Source organism: Anser cygnoides, chromosome 11, assembly GCF_040182565.1.
Source record: "Anser cygnoides isolate HZ-2024a breed goose chromosome 11, Taihu_goose_T2T_genome, whole genome shotgun sequence".
Taxonomy (NCBI): domain Eukaryota; kingdom Metazoa; phylum Chordata; class Aves; order Anseriformes; family Anatidae; genus Anser; species Anser cygnoides.
The window spans coordinates 19,627,501-19,649,763 of record NC_089883.1 but is presented as its reverse complement, the minus strand read 5'-3'; the positions used below and the strand labels follow the sequence as shown (position 1 = coordinate 19,649,763).

The 22,263-nt window shown below is 35.9% G+C and overlaps 1 protein-coding gene across 7 annotated transcripts in view; it reads right to left on the bottom strand.

The window, feature by feature from the left end:
* Positions 1-4,194: 4,194 nt before the first annotated feature.
* WDR72 (WD repeat domain 72) overlaps positions 4,195-22,263 on the bottom strand; it is a 126,096-nt gene continuing 108,027 nt past the window's right edge. For all 7 annotated transcript variants that reach the window (XM_048060187.2, XM_013177322.3, XM_013177317.3 and 4 more), the window contains 2 exons: positions 15,242-15,340; positions 4,195-8,927 (listed from right to left, as the gene is read on the bottom strand). In XM_048060187.2, coding sequence (XP_047916144.2) covers positions 8,872-8,927; positions 15,242-15,340 — 155 coding nt within the window. In that variant the 3' untranslated portion in view covers positions 4,195-8,871. The remainder of the gene's footprint in view (positions 8,928-15,241; positions 15,341-22,263) is intronic.

The following is a 22,263-nucleotide window of genomic DNA, read 5'->3' as shown; positions in this document are numbered from 1 at the left end:
GAAAGGACTTTTTGAAATCTCTTACAAAAGAAATTTTAAGGATAAAGGTTTACCCCAACAGTATCCTAAATTTTCCTCATGCACAGACTTAGTACAGCAGAAACCAAAAAAATGAAATATCTTTCAAATATCAATACTTCCCGAGTGACACAATATTCTAAAGTATTTAGTTGAATAAGCAAGTAAATGTAACAAGACACATGTTCATCATATGATAGATGATGGATCCACCTGACTCTTCCCAGAGACTTCTTAATGGAAACCACCAAAGAACCTCTGTAATTTAATCACTAGCCACTGCAATTGGCTGACTGTCTGTTAATTGCTCAAATGATTCCCAAACTGTCAGACCAAAAGACCACCCAATGATTCATTGGCTGTCACTCCATTTAGTGAAAGCAACAAATATAAGAAACAGTGGCTGGAATGAATCTTCCCTTATGGTGTCATCTCTGATATGTTTCTCAGTATCCCAGCCATTAAAATTGTTCAACTTCTTCAGAAGTTTGAAATAAATCTTACTGTTGGAAAAAGAAAAAAAAAAAAAGAAAAAAAAAGTTCCTAAAGAGCATTTATACTCCAAGGTGATTCTGCAAAAATATCCCTAAGGAAAGACATATTTGGTGTTTTTTAGAGTTGCTATATCATTATTGCTCAGTTAGTTTTGCTTATACCTAAAAATCCTAAAAAGTTTGGGTAGGGATAATGAATATTTATCAGCTTTTTCTTGTGTAATTTTTGTTGTGTATTTTGCTGCCATAATGCAGTGATCACCCACATGTACCCATAAAAAAAAACCTCTGATGTAGGGCCTTGTCATTGTTTCTATTCCATAGATAAAGTAAAAAGATACAGAAATATATTTTAAGCTTCCAAGAACTTAAAAAAAAATGTTCTTTATAAGTTGTGCACAATCATAACTAATATAAACTCTGCAATTTGAATGCTTTTTTTGTTGCAAGGCACAGAACACTACCATAACTACACTGAATGTACTACGAGTATGATGGAAAGATGAAAAGATATTTTCATTACTCAAGCATCATTTTGAATATATTCAGGAAAACAACAACAACAAAAACAACCACACATACAAAATAAAATACCACACATATAGAGCTGGTGGACCTTAAAGCAGCTTTCTGGCAAATACATGCTCACAGGAAAGAAATTTGTAACATGCATTTCATGAGTGATATACAGTGGAGAGTAAAAACCCCTAAATCTCCATAACATACCCGTTACATACTTAAAACATGTTCATTCTAGGCTTATGTTTGTCTGGAAGAGTTTTAAGAGATAAAGTGATTTCCCATTAGCACTGTCCCATGTAGTAGATGTAACGTCATACTCAGTGGCATGCAGAAGAGATGGAAAGCTATGGGGCAGGTGTCCTATTGCTGCTCCTTTTTCACTTCATTAATTCTACTTCTAATGACATCACAAATTTTATAAGCGACAAATTCATACTTTCCCTTTGTTAGTCCTTTACCTGAAGCACCAGGTAAGCAGCAGGAATGCCATAATTCCAGGATATGTATCATGACATCTGAAATAGCTTTTTGGTTGTTGCCCCATTATGTTTTAGGAGCCTGTTTGGGGACACATCATCCATTGAGTGCAGCCTGAAGCTATAATAGACTCTTCAGTGTGGAATTCTGTCCTCTGGAGAACAGCTGCCTGACTACAAATGGCTGGGTGATCTACTGGGTCAAGGTTTTCTGCTTCACACTGTATAACAAGGGAGTGATACGGCCTCCTATTTCTCTGCCAGCTTCTGCACAAAGCTAGAACAGACCAGTCAAAATCTGTGGCAGTGACAGTTCTGCATGGGTAAGGATAGTTAAGCACCACAATCTGCCCACTTTCACATTTACATTCTCTGATTCTGTGCTCAATATGGATTAAAATACACCAAATCCATCCCCATTTTATCAGATAGGGCCTGACTTGAACTGCCAGAAGGACTCCAGCTTGCTAGAGATAATATTTGAAACTACCTGTAGCAGAAAAGAGAGGTAGCTACTCGAGAGAGGACTGTGCTGTCCAAAATGGTCATAGTAGGTGATGGTTTCATTTTAGTGCTTCTTTCGTTATTTTTACTTCTCTTTTATAGTGTCAGCAAGGGTCAGGAACAGCACACATGTACAGAACAAAAATGTGTATCCTACTCTGAAAAGCATATAGCCTAATTTTGTTCCTTATACTAACTGTCACTTGTGCCATTGGTAGCCAAGAACCTATGAAATGAGAAATGCTGCCCACTACATACTTAGTCTCCCTACTAATGCAGCTGCTACTGGTTAGGAAACTTTGGGAGTTAGTGCTTATCTACTACTGCATATTACAGCTTACCAAAAAACTACCTTTTGACTCCAGCATTTGACAAGTATTTCCTAGCTCAAGGAGCTAACATCATGGGGTTTTGTTTGTTTGTTTTTTATTTTTATTTTATTTTTTTGTTATTGTTGGTTTTTTTTGTGGTAGTTTTTCCTCTATGTCCCTGTCAATGAATACTTCCAGTCACATGTCTAAAACCTGCTTTTATCTCCTGGGGCCTGAAGATGATCCCACAAACCTTCCCTGAGGTTTCAGCTGATGCTGCAAAGAGACAGGCTTTAAGACAGCTTTGATTCTGGCTCTCAGTTTTGTTGCTTCTCTTTTAAAACCTTGCTCTACTTAAGCAAAGCAAATGTTAGAGTGCAGACAATTTCATACAACTAAAGATATTTGGACCCTCAGAATATATCCTTTCAGGATAAATCATGATATTTTTTACGGTAGTATGATTAGCAGAGCCCACAGCACAAACTCCTACACTGTGCATTCCATTACCTTTCTCTGCTCTTCTTCTTTGTATCATCGACAAGGCTCACAGTCAACAGCTTTCCTGCCCAAGCACCTGCTAGCTGCTTCTCATTCTGCAGGGAAATATGTATGGGGATTATTCAAGTAAATCTTAACATTTTCAGACCTTCAGAAATAGTATGTGTGTCCTGAAGCCTAACAAGGTAGAAAAAATACTAGCAATTTAATTTAGAGAAAGAAAATATATCATAATGTGCAAAGAACAAACAGTGACATCTATATTCATACAGGCAGATATAACACCCCTTTAAAAACTGATATTATGATGTTGCAGCCTTCTTTAAAGGTATGTGCAACTAATCTCATATCCATCTTAAATATAATCATGTTTTTAGTTCATTTATGACAATAATATTCTTAAACATGGAGTTATGGAATAAGCTCCAGAAAAAGCTGGTGTGAGTTTCAAGTCTTGAGTGCTGCTGCCATCTACATGGCAGGAAGACTATAAATTATAACAACAAAAACATATTTGTTGCATTTTACTGGGCAGATATGTAAGTCTGTTTGCCAGCGTGATTATAGAAAAAAAAGTTATGAAACTGAACACAATTTTTTATTGCCTTACGATTCTGTGTGTGAAATTCATAATGATTTAGAGTACAATTTCCCCAGATCCTTTTAAACAAGAAATTTACAAATTATTTAGATGAAATCTGATAATAGATAAGAAAAATACAATTATTTTACTAGTATTTAATATTTCTAACATTTTTCTGCTGAGTATTAAGCTTTCAAATGCTAAATATAAAGTAAAAAATTCTCTTGGTTGCTGTAAAAATGGAGGGAGCAACGTACTTAATTACACTACATATATTACTTTGGTGATGCTATTTTTCATGGCTATCTTATTGAGATTATTGCCAGAGGAAGAAAAACAATTCTTAACTCTAAGTTTGTGAGACACTTAATGAAAATTCAGGCTGCATAACTGTCTTCTTCAGCTACTCTTTCTAGAAATACACGAAAGAAAAAGACAAGTGCAGTTAAATTGGAATTGTGTAACAATTTCATCATGTGCACAGTCCACCCTAAAAAAATCTTGGCAGATGTTTAAGCTTCCTGATATTTAATATTGTTTAGTAACTTTCACTGCTTCACCTTGGCATTTATATTTGTACTGACCTATCATACCATGTACAGGACTCTTGTATTCTTCAGAATATGGGGAAGGTAAGTTTATGTGAGCACAAACTTTGTCCTGCAGCCCAGCTCCTGAACGCACTTTAGACCTTCCAGCAGGTGTCATTAAAGAAGCAAAATTCCTATGGTCCCCAATAAGACAATCCTGGGTGACTGTGTGATTTTATTTATTTATTTATTTATTTATTTTGTGTTGCATCCAAGTTCGGTATTACTTCTAAAATAATATTGCTGAAGTATCACTTTGGGGATCTATGACTTCAAATGGTAATCCAACTCAGTTTCTAGTAATAATTCTAAGAGCTTTGCCTAGCAGTTCACGTTGGCTAATCTATGAAGAAGGAAAAAGGGGGAGACCAGTCCTTGAAATTCCTCTGCATCCTTTTCTCTTGCAAGAAGAATGACCTGCAAAATTCAACAGAAATATACATTGAGAGGAGCAGGGCTTTGTCTTCACAGAACCCGCATCAGGAGTGTGCATGCTTGCTAGCTATTCAGCATTGTCAGTGCCTTTGAGATTTGTGTTCCAGACCATTCCCCCAGTCTGCCTTCAGAGAACATGTTCTTTCAAAAGAAGAAACCTGGAGAGAAGTAATGCTGTTTATTATATCTTGTCCCATTCTTTTCAGAATTTTCAGCAATTTTAGGTCAGTCAGATTAGCAAAATCATTTCCCTTGCTAGAATCCTGGTGCTATTTAGGGCTTGTAGCCCTGTTGCATTGTGGTCTTGTTAAAGTCTCTCTCTTTCTCTCTCTGAATCTCAGTGTTCTCCGATGGAATGCCGAGTCTCATATATATAGTTCAAGTTCTATGACAATTTACCTTCAGAGAATCTTACACTGGACTGGGAAAGAGTGTTGTTCAACAAAATTTAATTTTTTTTTTTTAAAAAGAAGCCAGAAATGGAAGCTATGTAAAAAGTACGAGATTTCAAAATACAGGGGCTTGTATTTGGAACCATATATGAACAGTCCAATATTCAGGGAAATTTCCAGACATGGATCTCTGTCAGTGATCATTTAACAAGTATGAATCATTTGGAAAATTCAAAATCCCTCATATCAAAGACATAAGGACATGTCAATGAGTTTTGGCTTGGGCTTGTACTAAATAATCAGAAATGTGTTGTGTCCCCGTCCCCCCCCCCATTTTTTTTTTTGATAATATAAAAATTGTGAGCAAAAATGTAGAAATGCCTATAGGATTTGAAAGCCAAAGAACTATTTTCAAGAAAGACCCCTTCATAATGCATCCTAAAGCTCTAATGTTGTGCTGAGATAATGCTGATGTAATTGTGGGTTGCCCCCCACTTATATGGTATCAGTATCTCACCCATCTTCCTACCCTGGGCTACTTGTTTCTTCTCTGCTTGCACTGAGACCAGTGTTTTTGTTGACATGGCCTGGTCGTATGAGCACTAGTGCAAACATAAGTAAGGAGACATGAAAGCCTATGGCTGGAATGGGGAGAAACTGCCCTGTTTAGTGGAAGGATGTCCTAATACTGCTTAAAGTATTATGAAATGACAACTTGAATTATAAGGTTTAAAAGACCCCATGATTTCTGGAGGAAGAAAAAAAAAGAACCTTTCTCCCTAAGCAATGCAGCTATTTAAGACATTTTATTTCCATATCCAAAATATAGACAAGTACTCTAAAATATTAGTCTATGACTCCTTTTGTCAGGATTCCTTCAGTGTAACACAATAGAAAAATATATTCATAATTACCTTGCAACTTCATAGTAACATCAATATCCATAGACAGGAACAGAATGGTACATCATAGTGCATTAGTACAGAACCTATTCTTCAGTTAATTTAGCTTATAAGAAACAGTTGTAGGAGGTTAATATGATTTATTTTTATTTTTATTTTTTTTTGTACATAGCTCTAAAATCATCATTTTGATACAAAAAATTGTTCTAAGCAAGTTTATCTTGAGCATATATTTCTGGTTATTTGAAAGACCTCCAGACCACACTGGAAAAATATTCATTCTAAGTAATTAAAAAAGTTCCTACCTTACTGTGATGACTTAACAACTGGTAGGCAGCTAAGCACCACCACACCACTCTCTCACTCCCCCTTCTCAGAAGGACAGTGGGAGAAAATATGATAAAAGAACAGAAAAGCTTGTGGGTTGAGATAAGGAGCAGTTTAATTAAAGGAAAAAAATGCAAAGGCCACTTGGAAGCAAAAGGAGAAAAATTATTCTCTACTTCCCATCAGTAAGTGATGTTCAGCTGGTTCTTGGAAAGAAGGTCCCCTGTACGCTCAGGAAGACTTGGGAACACTTTCATAATGAGAATTCCACCTTTATCCTTCTTCCACCCCAGATTTTATTGCTAAGCATTACATCATATGGCTTGGAATACCCCTTTCGGTCAGCTGTCCTGGCTGTGCTCCTCCACACCTCTTGCCCACCCCCAGCCTACTTTTGGGGTGGGGGGTTGGAGACACAGCTTCGACGCTGTGCGAGCACTGCTCAGAAATAGCCAGCAGTATCAATGCTGTTCTAGCTAGGAGTGCAGAGCAGAGCACTATATGGGCTGCTGTGGGGAAAGTTAACTCCATCCCAGCCAGACCCAGAACACTTACCTTACTGATACTGTAATTATAATTAGCAGAAAGCACGCATAAACATGTGCCAAACACCAATCATCACTGCACAAATCATTCCAAAGGGCTGTCTGTATTGGCAGTCTGCTGATGCGCACTGCTTCGTGGAATTAAAGACAAGCAATCAAATATTGTGTTGCACAAATGTAATTGCTATCACAGCGATACTGGGTGTTATTGACAATGCCAGTTCCTTGAGCTATGAGACCACATTGAGCACCCAGTTTTTAAAATATCTAGCAGAAATTGTTTTAAGATTTGTTACCCTTGCACCAAGAACAGAGTTGGCCCGAGTGAGCTGATGCAAAGCAGTAATGTTTGTAGTGAAGGAAAATGGATGTTTCAACGCCAATGGAAGAGTACTGCAGCAAAATAGAGGTGACTTGACAAGGATGTGCAGCAAAACAGACAGCAAGATCCATGCTTAATAGTCCATTTGGTTTACTGTCTGCAAGGTTCATGTATTGTTACTAAGTTCCTGCAGTTGTAGTTTTAATTCTATTTTTACCTTCTTGATGTTTTAATCTCTAATTTAATCATAAACTTAAGAAGAGGATACATGTCAGCTGAAGGCACGTGCTGCTTTCAGCTGTGCAGAACTTGTGTTATGCGAGTATAAATAAGTCTGTGAAATTACTCCAGACATCCAGCATGCTAAGTGAAAGAATGAAGCCATACAACTCAACATCTAGATTGTTTAGTCATGGTAATTCAAATACAAGACTGTATAAACAAAAGATACGGTTTACATAAGAAAATGACTTCTAAGAATAAAGAAAGCTATTCCTGAAAAATACCAAATGTGTAAAACACATTGACTGTTCTGTAAAAGATGTAATTTTCTGCATGGCATGTAAAATTCCAGAAAAAGAACATTAAATAACTTTATTTTTTCCTGGGCTGCAGCTTGTTTTAATGACATATACTTTAGCTGAATGACAACTGAAAGACTACTCTCATAATGCCCTTCAGCTCAACATTTCTGAAGACCTCATTGCCATACACTATGGCTTAGAGATACAGATTCATGGGATATAAAAAAGAAAAAGAAAAGAAAAAAAAAAGAATTCATGTCTGTTTCACACTTAACCAAATTCAAGTCATAGTATGGCAACAAGAACCTGGTTTTGTCACTCTTGCAGCCGCATTTCCCCACAGGTTGGAGAGATTCATTGCCAGAGAATCTTTTCACACCACAAAAATCTTCATTTTCCTAGTTAAGGCAGATTTCGGCTAACATTGCAGTTAGGAAGGATAATATCAGGTGATGGCTTCCACCATAAGATACAGATCCAGAACATATCCGCAAGTCATTTTTGACTTCATTAGCACTCCTACAATTGGTAATATAGAAAGTTTACCACTCCGTGTGGCTGTTCTTTGTCAAACCAGCATAAATTTCTCAGAACTTCAGGAGATATGAGTCTAATCAACTGCATATATTTTCCAAACCTAATTTTTTATCTTTTTTTTTTTTTAATTGAGGACAAAAATGTGTAAATGTTTTTCCCCAAGAGCACAAATACAATTCAACAAAGTGCATCATTTGAGAATAGGACACAGATGGGCTTCTCCATATTCATACTGGCACCACATTTCTTCAGATGACAGTGCTGGCAGTATTTATAAAAGGAAAATTTACATGCTCAAAAAGACCAGATTTAAAATCAATTTCCCATGCTGTCCTGTGCATACAAAAATTGTACTTTATTGTTTCTAGATATTCCATGTTTAATTCAAACTATACATTTTTCCTTTAAATCAAAGAAAATTCTTGATTTTTTTTTTCAAATTTGTTTGGCTTTGTTCAGTGTTAAAATGTTATTGGTAATAAGTCAGAGCCAAGGAGAGAGAAAAAAATGAATTAGCTTGTTTAAATTAGTTGTATACAAAAGAATATTCAAAGTGAGACAAGAGTTTTATGGTCAATCAGTGTTGTAAGATTTGGAGTCACTACTTAAACTAGTGAAAAATATCTTATAATAAGGACTTGATATTTTCTATTAGAACTATTGAAAATAAATTGAATAAACATAAATCTATAAACAATGGAAGTGTGAATCGAGGTCAATAAATTAACAAAAAGTAGCTGATCTTATGAAAGATATTTCTTCTGAAAATGAATTATTAAAGGTATAAGATAATAGCTACAGCAAACTGTTCCATGTCCACGCCACATATGTCCTATTTCTTGGCTGCTCTTGGGGATCTTCTCATTCTTTCAGCTAAGTAGGTTTTTTCTAACACACCTTACAGGAGCACACCTTAGATATCCATGGATGTGCCTTCATATCATCTGGAAAAGAAAGAAATGTATTAGTCTGGCTGAATGACTGTACAGTTTGAAGTAATAAGCAAGAATTTGGTTTTTAAAATTAAGTTATTTGACAATCTTTTGTTAGAGTAATAATTTATAACTTTTGTAATGGAAGTAAGACTTTCATCATCAACACACTAGGGTTAAAAAAAGAGCACAAATATACCTCTAGAAAACTGTTCTGTTCTGTTCTATTCTGTTCTGTTCTGTTTGCATCACACTTGCTATATTACAAGAGGCAATGTGGAACCAAAATAGCTTAAGAAAATTTATAGCCTTCCCCAGAATTTTTGCTGAACAGTCCTACTTTCCTTCTTTTTTTTTCTTTTTTTTCCGTTTCTGTTTCCGTTTCCGTTTCCCTTTTCCCTTTCCCTTTCCCTTTCCCTTTCCCTTTCCCTTTCCCTTTCCCTTTCCCTTTCCCTTTCCCTTTCCCTTTCCCTTTCTCTTTTTTTTCTTTTTCTTTTTCTTTTTCTTTTTCTTTTTCTTTTTCTTTTTCTTTTTCTCTTTTTCTTTTTCTTTTTCTTTTTCTTTTTCTTTTTCTTTTTCTTTTTCTTTTTCTTTTTCTTTTTCTTTTTCTTTTTCTTTTTCTTTTTCTTTTTCTTTTTCTTTTTCTTTTTCTTTTTCTTTTTCTTTTTCTTTTTCTTTTTCTTTTTTTTTTTTTTCTTTTTCTTTTTCTTTTTTTTTCTTTTTCTTTTTTTTTCTTTTTCTTTTTCTTTTTCTTTTTCTTTTTCTTTTTCTTTTTCTTTTTCTTCTTTTTTCTTCCTATTTATGTACTATTTTCAAGTTTTATATATATCCTTTCAACAGAAATAATTCTATAATAGGCGTAAACAGCTATTATATCAGCTATATGTATATATAACAGCTATATATATATTATATATCACAGAACTGATAGGAAGCTATATTAACAAGTCATTATAGTTTAACTCTGTCACAGCTGATTAGAATTCTACAGAAAAGCAATCTCAATCATCAGTTTTTATCTTCATGATTTTTTTCCCATTTAATGTATGACAATATTTACCACCTGAATTTAAAATATTGTTTCTATTAGAAACACTATTTAAGTAGACATGGCACACTTTATGAATATATGAGCACAGAGAAAGAAGCACACACTATTTTTTCCCAATATAATAACTATCTTCTCAGTTTATCATATTATCTATCATCTCTCTGCATACGTGTCATAGACACAGATACATATTTTCCTGATGTCCACTATGAAGTCTTCTGTTTTTACACTTTGATTTACTATGTATAACCAAACCAAATCAACCAATCAAACAAACAATGAGTCATAATACTTGCAACCCTGAATGCTGACAGGATGTGACACTACATCTACTGCAGTGAAATTCTTATGGACTTAATTTCTGGACTTACTCCTAGCCACTAATATTTTATACACAGTTGATGAGTACTGTGGGCTATCAGTGCCTGTGATCAGTGGGTTGCCACTAGACTGCATCCTCCTCCTGCTTCATGCATCAACGTCAACAGCCTCCAGCACTCCATTCCCGAATCAGTTCACACCTACAGCTATCTACTATTGATGATCATGCAAATAAAAAAAAATAAAATCATGCTTTTCTAGGATGCTGCATACTTGTCAATTTACTGAATACCTCCTGCCAGTGTACTGAACAGTATAGATAAAGATGACATAGTGATGATTTAAATAGTGTAGTCTTCAGTGGATGGAAGGAACTTGGAGCTAGTAACAATATTCAAGAAAGTAATTATAACTTGGTTGATAACAAGATAGTCACAATTTTAGTGATGTATATTAAAGCACACTGTGGCTAATAGGAATCTATTCTTGATACATTTCTACATTCTCATTTCTATTTGCTGCATTTCCTTTTCTAACAGATGGTACTTCAGGTGCAGTCAGAGATCTTTCTCATCTCTGTGACAAGGTCTACCTAGGACATGTAACTACGTCAGCATGTGAAAAACCACTTGTATTTTCACTATTAAGTGTTATACAACCAGAATTACATGATGTCCTGAATGAGGAAGGAAAAATATAGTATGTACAATGTTTTTGCAATGAAGGCATGGGAGGATCATGAGCTGCAGAAGGGGCCAGTTGACTCAGCCAGACTTCCTGGCTACTGAAGGTCACAAGTATATAGAGTTCTCACTATTTACACGGTTTTCATGTAAAAGATAGAAAACCCATTTATAATTTCAATCTACAGCTTTTGATTGTTTTTTGTTTCTTTGTTTGCTTGATTTTGAGCTGTTCAGGATCAATTTCCCTGTATTACCTAGCAAAATAATAAACTACTGCCTAGTCTGCTGCAATATATGTGTTGGAGGAAATAAGAGGCAAGGGGTATCTGTGCCTACATTGTTGCTACTAACTCCAGCTCCAATCTATTTATTTTTCTCATAAGAGCTATGCTTGCAGAAGCCTCCTTAGTGAGACTGCAGCCCATATGGAAGCTAAGACATCTTCAGCTATGTCAAGTCCTGCTGCATTCCTCTCAGATTTTGACTGACAAAATTCTGAGCATTTTCAATTCCCTTAAAACTTATCTTAAGCAACTCCCTTTGAATAGAGTGATCTGCCTTTTAGGAGTGTGAATTTTCCACCATTGTTTACACAAGAAAACTTGGGTGAGTAGCTCAGACCTAGAACTCTAACTTGGACACCTAAGTTTGGTCAGTTTCAGCCTCCTTCTCAATTTCTCTAAATGTGGAAAATTTGACTGATAAAATGGAAAACAGTGCTGAGAATATTTATTTATACTGAAGAAGCATTCTAAGTGATACCGAATTCTTATGGGGGGTTGGTATGATTAAAAGTTAAGTTCTACAAAAGGCTGTTGCAATTCTTATCTGATTATTATGTTCAAGGCAAGAGCAGAGACAAGTTTGAAAAGCCAAGACTTTGCATATCAAACAGAAGTAGTCCTCAGCATGTGGGGAAAATGGCAGTGATAAACCTACTATTAGGCATCTGGGAGAGAAACCCTGTATCTCCACTGTGTGTGGGCTAAAATAGACATGAACCACTATCACGGATAATGGCAGCTTGTAGGCACATGAAGGGAGAAACTAAAATCTATTTCACTTAGACAAGAAACTGCAGTCTGATATTTACCTGTGTCCATCACAAGTGAAAAGTGTTTGCTGTGAATTATCCAAGAGAAAAGTGCAGGTTGAAGGGTTTCATTTCCTATCTAAGAGTAGTTCAGATCACACATTGAATATAAGAAATCACAGGTAAATCTCAGACTGGGGTCCTGGGTAGTCAGATGGATTCCTGCCATCCCAGTATATACTTTTTTCCATGACTGCTGGAAGCCTACATCTGGAGCAGTGAGATAATGTGCAGACATGTAGAAAGTGTGAAAGCAAAATAAGCCAAGTATGCTTTATGTGATTTTAGAAAACTAAGATCACTTTGAAAACAATTATCGTTCTAATGTCAAGGTTAGATACTGTACCTTTCAGCATCAGAAAACACAGTACACAGATGTGTCTGTTAATGGCTGCTGTACGCATCTAAAGCCTTACTGATTCTGATAGAAGTTGTCATAAATAACCCTTTCTTGAAACAGTTGGAATTCCTTACAGGTATATTGTCATACTTTCACCTTTTCCCCATCAGAAGAGATAAATAAAGTCAACATATTTCTTAATATCCCTTTTGTGCATATATCAACATATGGTAAGTGAACTGTAACAGATTCTGCAAAACACACATACATACAACTCTTCAATAAAAACAAAACTGTAAGTTTGCTGAGACTTTGAATATGTGAGGGAGAGCTTCTAAAGTCCCAGGATTCACCAAATCAAATTCTGACCTCCCAGGCACTCTCAAATTCCAAGATCCATTCTGAAGTTAAAGCATCTGAGAAACACTACAGATAATCATACCCAAGTGAATGTCATATTACTGTTTCAATGTTTGCTTCTAAAAGTAAGTAGTAAGTTTTAAGAGAATGTATTCTGTTACCAAATCTTTCCTTTCAAACAAGCACTTCTGTCAGAAGTGTCTTAATTTCTTATCACAGAATTTCATCCACACAAGGAGCAATAAATAATTCATGTTCCTAGCTCTTTGTTGTGTGTCCCTGAACTGCACAGAGCTGGAAGGCTGACAGCTGTGTCAGGACAAGCACCAAAGATCTGACATGACAAGTGACTAACAAGTTTCTTTCAGTCTATAGTGAAAGAAGACAATGGCATAAAGTGCAAAAACGAAATCCTGAAACAAAATGAAACTGTTTCTTTCTCTTTACCTAAGTGTTTGCTATGAGCTTATTTCCGACCCATAACCTCTGGTCATTTTATAGTACTGCCCAACCCCCTTTACTCCTCACATTCGCCTGGCCATTTACGCCTGTCCACGGATCAATATGAGCAATTCTTGGAGAAATACGATGTCTCCATGACAACCAAGCCACAAATTCTCAGTGGAAAGCAGTGAGACCAGTAGTGAAATCTCCTGAGGTTTTCAGACCTAGAAGACAAGATGTCTTAAAATGCAGGAATGGACAGAAACAAAAGCCAGAGTAATTCATTGTTTATTACCAGTTTAATGATGTCAGATGGACTGAATGGAACTCAGTTTTTAAGTTTAGATGCTTTATCAACATGTATTTTTGCTAGTCAGTATTCACCTCCTGACAGTTTTTTATTCTTTCCATATAGACATGCAGAAAGCAGAATTGGATATTCAAGTTCCCATCCAAATGCGTGCATTTTGCCACACAGAATAATTTAAATCAAGATTCAAATTAAAGCTATCTTAAGGGCACATTAATTCTCACCTCAATGCTTTAGTACCACTTTGTTTAAATTCTTTCTCACTTCCAAACAGATCAGAACTTGGATGGTCAATCCACATTTTTGTGCATACTCGTTGTAGAAGAGACTACAGATATTTTCTGAAGGAAGTGCCATGTGCCACAGACAGTTTGATGTAGCTGTGATAAGAAATTAAACTGGTCTCCTTTTCAAGTAGCTTACCTATTTCTTTCTAAATCTCATGCTGCCTTTTGCTGTACAGCAGTGAGTCCAAGACAATGTGGCTTTAAAGCGAATATGGATTTACAATTCATTGGTTTCAATTATTCTAATGTATACTGGTGTTCACTTCTGTGGAAAAGATGAAAAGGGAATGTAGTTCAAATCAGGTATATGACAGCAGTTGAACTCCCAAGGAATCTTGGAGGAGTGGAGTGCACTGAAATATAATCCCCCAGACAGGGGTCCTTTCTGGGTTCTGAGATGACTTAGGGGACCTGACATGGATTTCAGACTGCACCCTTTGACTGAAAATTAAATCTCAGCAGTGTTCCTTGGGGAAGGATCAGGGGACTGTTGGCAGCTGCCCCCTGTCAGCACAGGCTGCAAGATTTGGAAATCTCTTAACTAAGCTGACAGGCCGCAGAGACGATGAATCAAAAATATGATACACGGATCAGCACACAAAGATGCAAGAGGGTACACAGACACCAGATAAAGCAGGAAAGGAAAATACCAAGTGAAGAAAGATGTTTAACTCTTTCACTAATGAGTGCTATATGCAGGTTACATATATGTTGTATGTGGGTCAAACTCACAGCTTGTTTGAAAGATCTTAATATTCAGTCACACAAAACATTTTTAATCATCTGTGACTGGATACACTTGATATTTAATTGTTTCCCTTTGGGAATCATTTAATAACTTTCTTAGATATCCCATAACTAGAAAGATAATGAAACTACATGAAGATAAATCTTTTAGTCACCAAAAATAATGCACTTTATGTGTTCCTCTATTTAGATGTTCCTCTATTTAGCTGAATCAATGTTAAGAGTCATTAAAATGAAATAATGATTGTGAACTGATTTAGAGAAAAGAAACAAGCTACTCAACACTACCAATTTGCTTTCCTCCAGAGATACAGTGTTTGAATGTCCACTGCTACATTCAACTGCAGTATATACAGTGCTTCTAAGTTTTCATAACCTCATGCTACCTTCAAAGGGTCAGACATCATACATATATTAACTAAGCAGTATAGTCCAAAACTTATTATAATGAACTAGTAGTGTCAGCTTTCTTTTTGGTCATAAAGCCTTTATCCTTTCTAAGACGTGAACTGTTGATGAAAGAGGAAAGGATAACAGCTCCACACTGTGACCCCTGGAGGTGACCATTAATTTGACATTGCAGCTGCTAAAAAGGAAACAGCATTACAATGTGCCTTTTTCACAGACCCAAAAGCTCCGTCAGGTTTATCACTTGATACTTGGTGACTGTCTTTAAATAGTTCTCACCTGGACTCTCAGACTCTTCCAAGACACATCTGTCAGGCACATCCTCCACATCTTGGAAGTTTGCTGAGTTTGAGCTCTTGTCATGCTTCAGCGCACTAACTGGAGCAATAAAGAATAAAAACAGGGGGAGAGAGAAATGTAATATATCCAGAAACAAAGACTCCCTGATCTTCTGCAGATCATTCAATGCTGAAAATATAATTTATATACTCAAATGATAGATTGAAATAAAACCAAAACTCAAAGTACATATATGCAACCATAACGCATTTGAAAAGTCTATAGACAAGAATTCATCTGGGGAGAAGTTTGAGGCATTGGCTTAAATGTGATCTCTTTGAAGTAAAGAACAAACAACAAGATTTTTTTTTTCTTATATAAGCCAAAAATAATAAAATAATTTAGTAGTCATAATAAGTCCTTTTCTGTTTCAGTAAAGAACCCAGTAAACAACATAAAAGACCAATTAGCTGGTTTTGCAATTACTGGAGTCATTCACCAGGAGAGAAATTACATCCATTTTAAGATTAAAATATGTAGAATATAACAGTAGAAAATAGACTTAATTGCAGTTTAGAAACGGTCAAATTTGATTTCTTCTTTTACTTAATCGCTAAAAACATTTTCATTTTAGAGTGGAAAAACATCTTCATGGAAATAATTATTTGTCTGTATATGACTTTTTAATTCTCTTGGTTTTCAAAAAAAATCCACATGAGTTTTGCTGAAAAGAATAGAGGTATTTATCTTGACAATGTTAATTTCTCTCTCTTCTGCTCAATATCTTCATATGGAACCAAAAATACATTAAAGAAGAGCAAAGACTAGATCTCAAATTTTCAGTCCCATTAAAACTCTGATTCATTAAAAGCTGATCTCATTTCTTAAATAAATGGTGCTGACTCATTTTTTCCTTAATATCTACAAAACTAAGAAAAGTTCAAGGCTACTAGTCCATGTGGGTTGGGATCACTATGGCTATAAACAATTCCAGCACAGATTTGTCCTGTTTTTAAAACAAGTACTATTTAAAGAAAGAATTATTCCGTTTTAACTTTTGATGGATTTGTTTTTGTTTTTACCAGATGAAGCTGAATGATTACTTAATTTAAGGACCCATTTAAATTTTCCAAAATTATGAGTGAATTAACAAGGCATCAGGGCATTATTAAGGCAGGAAGACCTCAAAATACACATATTCCACTTTGACATTCTTCACTTTCCATCAGCTTGCAGCTATTGATCCCAGGTCACCAAAAGTTTCCATCATTCTTGACTCCTACACCTACACAGGATCCACTTGAAGCAATCATGCTTCAGCACAATTGTGGAGTTGGACCCTTGAAAATACAATATTAAAACAGAATAAAATAGTAAAATCTTTGATAGTAACACAGCACATTTCAACTGAAAAAAAATAGATTTTGCTAAAAACATCTGCTGCAGATGGCAACTAAGCAAAAGCACTGTTTAAATTTCTAACCATACAAAAAAAGCTAGTAAATGTGTATCAACGGTCAACTTATCCACATAAAGAGGAGTTCTAGTTCATACCTCTACCATTGAAGTGTTGACAAAATAATCTGCATGAGGTGCATTGACAGTGAAGAACAACTTACAATAAATAAAATATGTTCTTGTTCATTCAAGAAAATGCTACAACGTGCAGGAAGAAATGTTTTCATAGATGTCTGTGGTTTTCTCTGATTTTTACAATATTTAAATAATTTTCAAATTTATATGAAGGCCAGGTTCCCCACTTCAAAAAGACAAACTGGAAACCACAAGTGTGTGTATTGTATTTATATATTTGTTCTGTGGCAAATTTATTAGAACATTCTTTCTAAAACTGTTCTTCCTATTAAGCACTGAGCTCTGCTGTGCTGAGTAATAGATTGAGCCATTACAGCTGTATGAATTTAGAAGTCAGAACTCCTCTGAAGTAGAGCAATAGGAAAATTTCCAACAGAGAATACTATGATAAAAGGGAGAAGACAAAACATACAGCTATGCCTCTGGAGAGAATGAGAAAAATCACAAGAGCTGTCTTCTCTAAACAACATAACAGTCACCAAAAATTCAGGGTTAGACTTTGAAAATGAATGGACCCAAAGCTCCTGACTTGAGGATGAGTTGTGAGGTGTATTTTTATCCAGTAAATAACTCTGAGTGGCCATTCTTTTCAAACTATCACTGTTTTTCTTGGGTCTAGTTACAAAAAGCTATGTAATATTAGTTTAATTAAGGTAAGGTGATTCCAATGGAAAAAGAATGCTTACTTGATGTTTAATTTAAAATGTGGTGTGATGTTGAGGCAAAATTCACACCTCTGAAAAAGATCTTTGGGGCATCTATGGGGGAAGGACCAAACCGTATAAACTCATTATCATATGTAATATATGCAATGCTTTTTCCCCTCTGTTCAGCCCTTTCTGTCAAATCAAATACAAGGAGGACAATATGCCTAGCAGGGGTACTGGGCACACAATCCTTTAGCCATTTCCACAACTGGACTTGAAATCTCGCCCCTCAGATGAAATACATGCAGAACGTGAACTGATTTTGACACAAAGTGTGTCCAAAAGCATGGCAGAGTGAGGGCTTTGAATCAGGCCAGGACCAAACATGCGAAAGAGACATATTAGAGGGTTTTGTTAGGACACAGGTTTAAGGACAGAATCAGAAAATCAGAAAGTAAGGAGAGAGAAGGTTTGAAAGAGATGATGAAGAGCTCTGATTTAGTTCTTTATTCTGCAATCATGACAAATGTCAGTGGAACCACCAGATCTGATTCTCTTCATTATCACATCTCTGGTTGAGTTCTGATAATGAAGAGAAGACAGCTATAAGGAGGTACATACACAGATGACATACATCAGAAAGAAAGTGTGCATTGAACAAGAAAGAAATCAAATGAGAGTCCAGTAGGTCCCTGGGCAAAACAGAAGGATCTCCTTGTGATATGCTTAAGTAAAGATTGCAGAGATAAGGGGAGATTCTGCAGAAGATGGAGTCACAGGAGCCCAAGAAAGACAAAATTGATTTAAAAAAGCGTCATGGGCAGAGCTCATACCAGCTGACTAATGATGGAAAACAATGATGAAACACTGTCATCAGTAGTTGATTGGGAAGGAGCCATTAGCAACAGATTTGAGGAAGTGGAAAGAACAAATGGGAAGGGTTTTCTCAGCAACAGAGAAGCAGATCTCTGGATAACTAAAGTAAAAAGCTGATGGAGAATGATGTTCAGCCAGCAAGAGTGAGGTCAGCAAGTGAATGTTTCAGAAAACCAGGATAAGGTCACTGGTGCAAGTGAGGGATGTGTATCTTAGCTTTGTCACTTACCCCTAAATACACATATCTCCCTTGATAAAACAGGCAAATAAACTTCACAATACCCTAGTTTGTGAAGTTACATAATAGTGCATGCAGTGAGAAAAGAAAGGGACTTAGGCAAAGGTCTTCACATCTTTTTTTTTTTTTTAAATAAGTGTATTACATGCTCTATTTGAAGAGGAAGGTTCCTTAAAAGTATCACAAAAGACAGAAGAACAAAGGGAATTGAAAATTTAAAAATAAGACAAGAACGGTCTGGCCCAAATAGAGTGAAAGTAAAAAATGGCATTATGTAATCATGGAAAAAAAAATAAAAATCTTAAAACTGACACCTACTTTACTGTATTCTCAGCTACAGGAATATGATTTTATGTTCAAATATCAATGGGGAAATATTGTTCTGAATTGATTATACCCAGGTTATTGATGGAATTTCAGAACCGATGTAACCATAAATGGTATGATCATTACTTATTCTGAGGATATTCCACCTTATTCTGGGCTTAAATGGACCTTAACATTATGTTTGTTTCCATCTGAAAGCTAATTTATGTAGCCAAAATGATGTAAATTTCTGGAGTTCAAATAAACCCCAAATCTATGTGTCAGAGAAAAAAGTCAGGAAACAAAAATTTCTGACGTAACCCCAATGATATTTTCTTTATCCATGTTTTCTTAAAAGGTGGATCCATGTTTTCATAAGGTGGATTAACAAACACAGTGTGCCTGCAGAGAAAACAATAACATATTTGTCATTCAATATGTGACATTTCAAAACAAGCTGATGGGCCAACAAAAATTATTTTTCATTCAAAAATATCAGGTAAGATTGGCTATAGGTCATAAATATATTTATGGTCCAATGCAGAACATAAAGCAGCCTGAATTTAAGCAAAACTGCAGGAAAAAATTATGTAAAAGAAAAACTGTTGGTAATTTTTCATTTCCATAGATTTTTAAAACAACTACTCTTCAATGGGATTCATTGGGTCTACCATAACCATATTACACCTAAGAAGCTAGATTGACAGTTGGGAAATAAATGCTTTGAATACTATTTTTAAAAGGATGTTTCACAGATATCATAAAAAGAGTAAGAATACCTTCACTTACTGAGAAAACATCATCTACTGCACTTGCCTACCTCAGTGTTTAAAAGTAAATGCCAAGGGAAGAGTGGAAGAATGCAACACCTATACAGTAAAACTTCACCAGAAACTTCTAAATTCCATTTTGAAACTCGGGTAATTCCAATTGTTTGTTTGTTTGTTTTGTTTAATATTTAATAACTCTCAGTATATTGTTCTTCCACAAACTTCTCCACTCTTCCCCTAAGTGTGTAGAATTTTCAGACCCCATATCCTAACTTGCCTTAACATATCAGGCTCTGTGGTTTTATGGTTTTTATGGTTTTATAGGGAGGCATCTTCTTTAGTTTGTTTGTGTATGTCCCTATTAGCTTAACGTGAAACTCCCCCGCTCTGTGGAAAAAGAAGGTATATGGAAGACTCCTGCACACTACACTCTCTGTGGTGTTCATGATTGAACAGTCTTTTATCCCTTTTCAAATTTTAACATTTTTAACATTTTTTTCTCCAGGTTGAGGATTACTATGCTACTTAGCTTCCCCCCCCCCCCCCCCCCCCCCCCGCCATGTATTTTGATGCCAACCTAAAAGGACATAATAATTTCACTAGTACAAAAATGCAGAAAGTATTCATGAAATGGCAGGTGAAGTATTATCAGCACTTGCCACAATCAACTGGAAACAGGACAAGGTGATAATGAAGTACCACCAGCCCATATGGAGCACTCACCCTACCATTGCAGTGTTAGCACTCACCACTGAGCAGTGTGCCAGCAGGCAGGGAGTCAGATAGGCTGGGGATGTGCCCTTGATATTACCGATGCTGAGTACAGCACACAGATTACTTCACAGGTTTTACAGGTGATGCTCCTGTTTACAGAGCCTGCTACAGTGTTTGTCTTTGTTGCCACAGTTTGCACCCCATCCTGTCTTTCCCCAGAAGATTAATCCTACCTCAGTCTAGATCCTTGCTCTTGTCCTTATTGAATTGAACCCTGTTGGTTTTGTTTGTTTGTTTGTTTTCCCAGACCATTTCTCAGGTCATATAAACCACTAATTCATCTTGGTGACAAGGGACATCAGTTGCTCATAATTTCTTAATATTTAGTGCCATTAAAACAAACAAACAATCAATCAACAACAACAAAACCCACAAAGAAAACACTCTACTGATGTATGTAGTTGTCACTTAATTGAGAATGACTTGTTATTTTCTGATGATTGAATGTGAAACTGGCTAAAATTTGTTTTAAGGTTTTTATATATTTTAAATAAAAAACATCTAAAACTCTATTTTTTCTCCCTCTCTATATCTATGAGGAAAGAATTAATCCAGACAGGAAAACTGAATTTTTCAGTGATTTTTTTTTCCCCAATATACCTTGAAGTTTTATTCACCTGGAGGGACTTCCCTATTTCTCTCAACTAAAATACAGTGGCATGTAACAAATTATGCTCTCAAAGGACATCCCATTTTTGTTTCATTAGTGCAATGAAACATTCACTCAATTTTAAAGCAGTTGTCTTGATCTTAGTTATGATTTATATCAGAATCTGTCCATGTATTCTGTGTACTATATATAATAAAGTACCTAACTAGTTAAATTTGTCTCAGTGGGTTCTGCTGCAAGAAATAAAATTCTTTCCCATAAAATCCCACACAGTGTTTATTGCAAAGCTCTGAAGCATATGCTTCTGTAAAACTTAGGAGGATTGTAAAAAGGAAAATTTAACCCCAAACCATCTTTAATTCTTTTATCATTTTACAATGCTTTTTCTTCTCAATATTCTCTCTAGCCAGAAAGCCTGTTTCTTTTTTCCAGTTTCCCTAAATATCTGGTTATGTGTGTTTTAAAAAAACTGGTGTAGGACTGAATAGTGTAATCACATTTGATTAATGTTATTTATACCTATTCCTTCCCCTCCCCCCCCCCCCGGCCTTTTTTGTTTCCTCCATCCAGTCACTGGAAGATAGTAGAAATAAAGTTTTACAAGAATCCTTCCTTCCTTCCTTCCTTCCTTCCTTCCTTCCTTCCTTCCTTCCTTCCTTCCTTCCTTCCTTCCTTCCTTCCTTCCTTCCTTCCTTCCTTCCTTCCTTCCTTCCTTCCTTCCTTCCTTCCTTCCTTCCTTCCTTCCTTCCTTCCTTCCTTCCTTCTTCTCTTTCTCTCTTCCTTTCCCTCCCTCCCTCCCTCCCTCAATTCCTTCCTTCCTTCCTTCCTTCCTTCCTTCCTTCCTTCCTTCCTTCCTTCCTTCCTTCCTTCCTTCCTTCCTTCCTTCCTTCCTTCCTTCCTTCTTCTCTTTCTCTCTTTCTTTCCCTTCCTTCCTTCCTTTCCTTCCTTCCTTCCTTAAAATATATGACCTCCCCTGTCCTGTCCTGTCTTTTCTTCTAAAAAATATATAATGTCTTGCTTTCTGCACATCAGATCAATGGTGTGGGATAGTTCATATTGCACATATGGCTGCCTATTAGTATATCAATAGCTTCTATAAGAACATCAAACAAATAAAGAAATCCATATTTCATATTTTAAAAATTGCATTATTGCCAGATTATTCATGAAGATAGATTTATTTGGCATTCAAGTCCAAAATCCTTTTA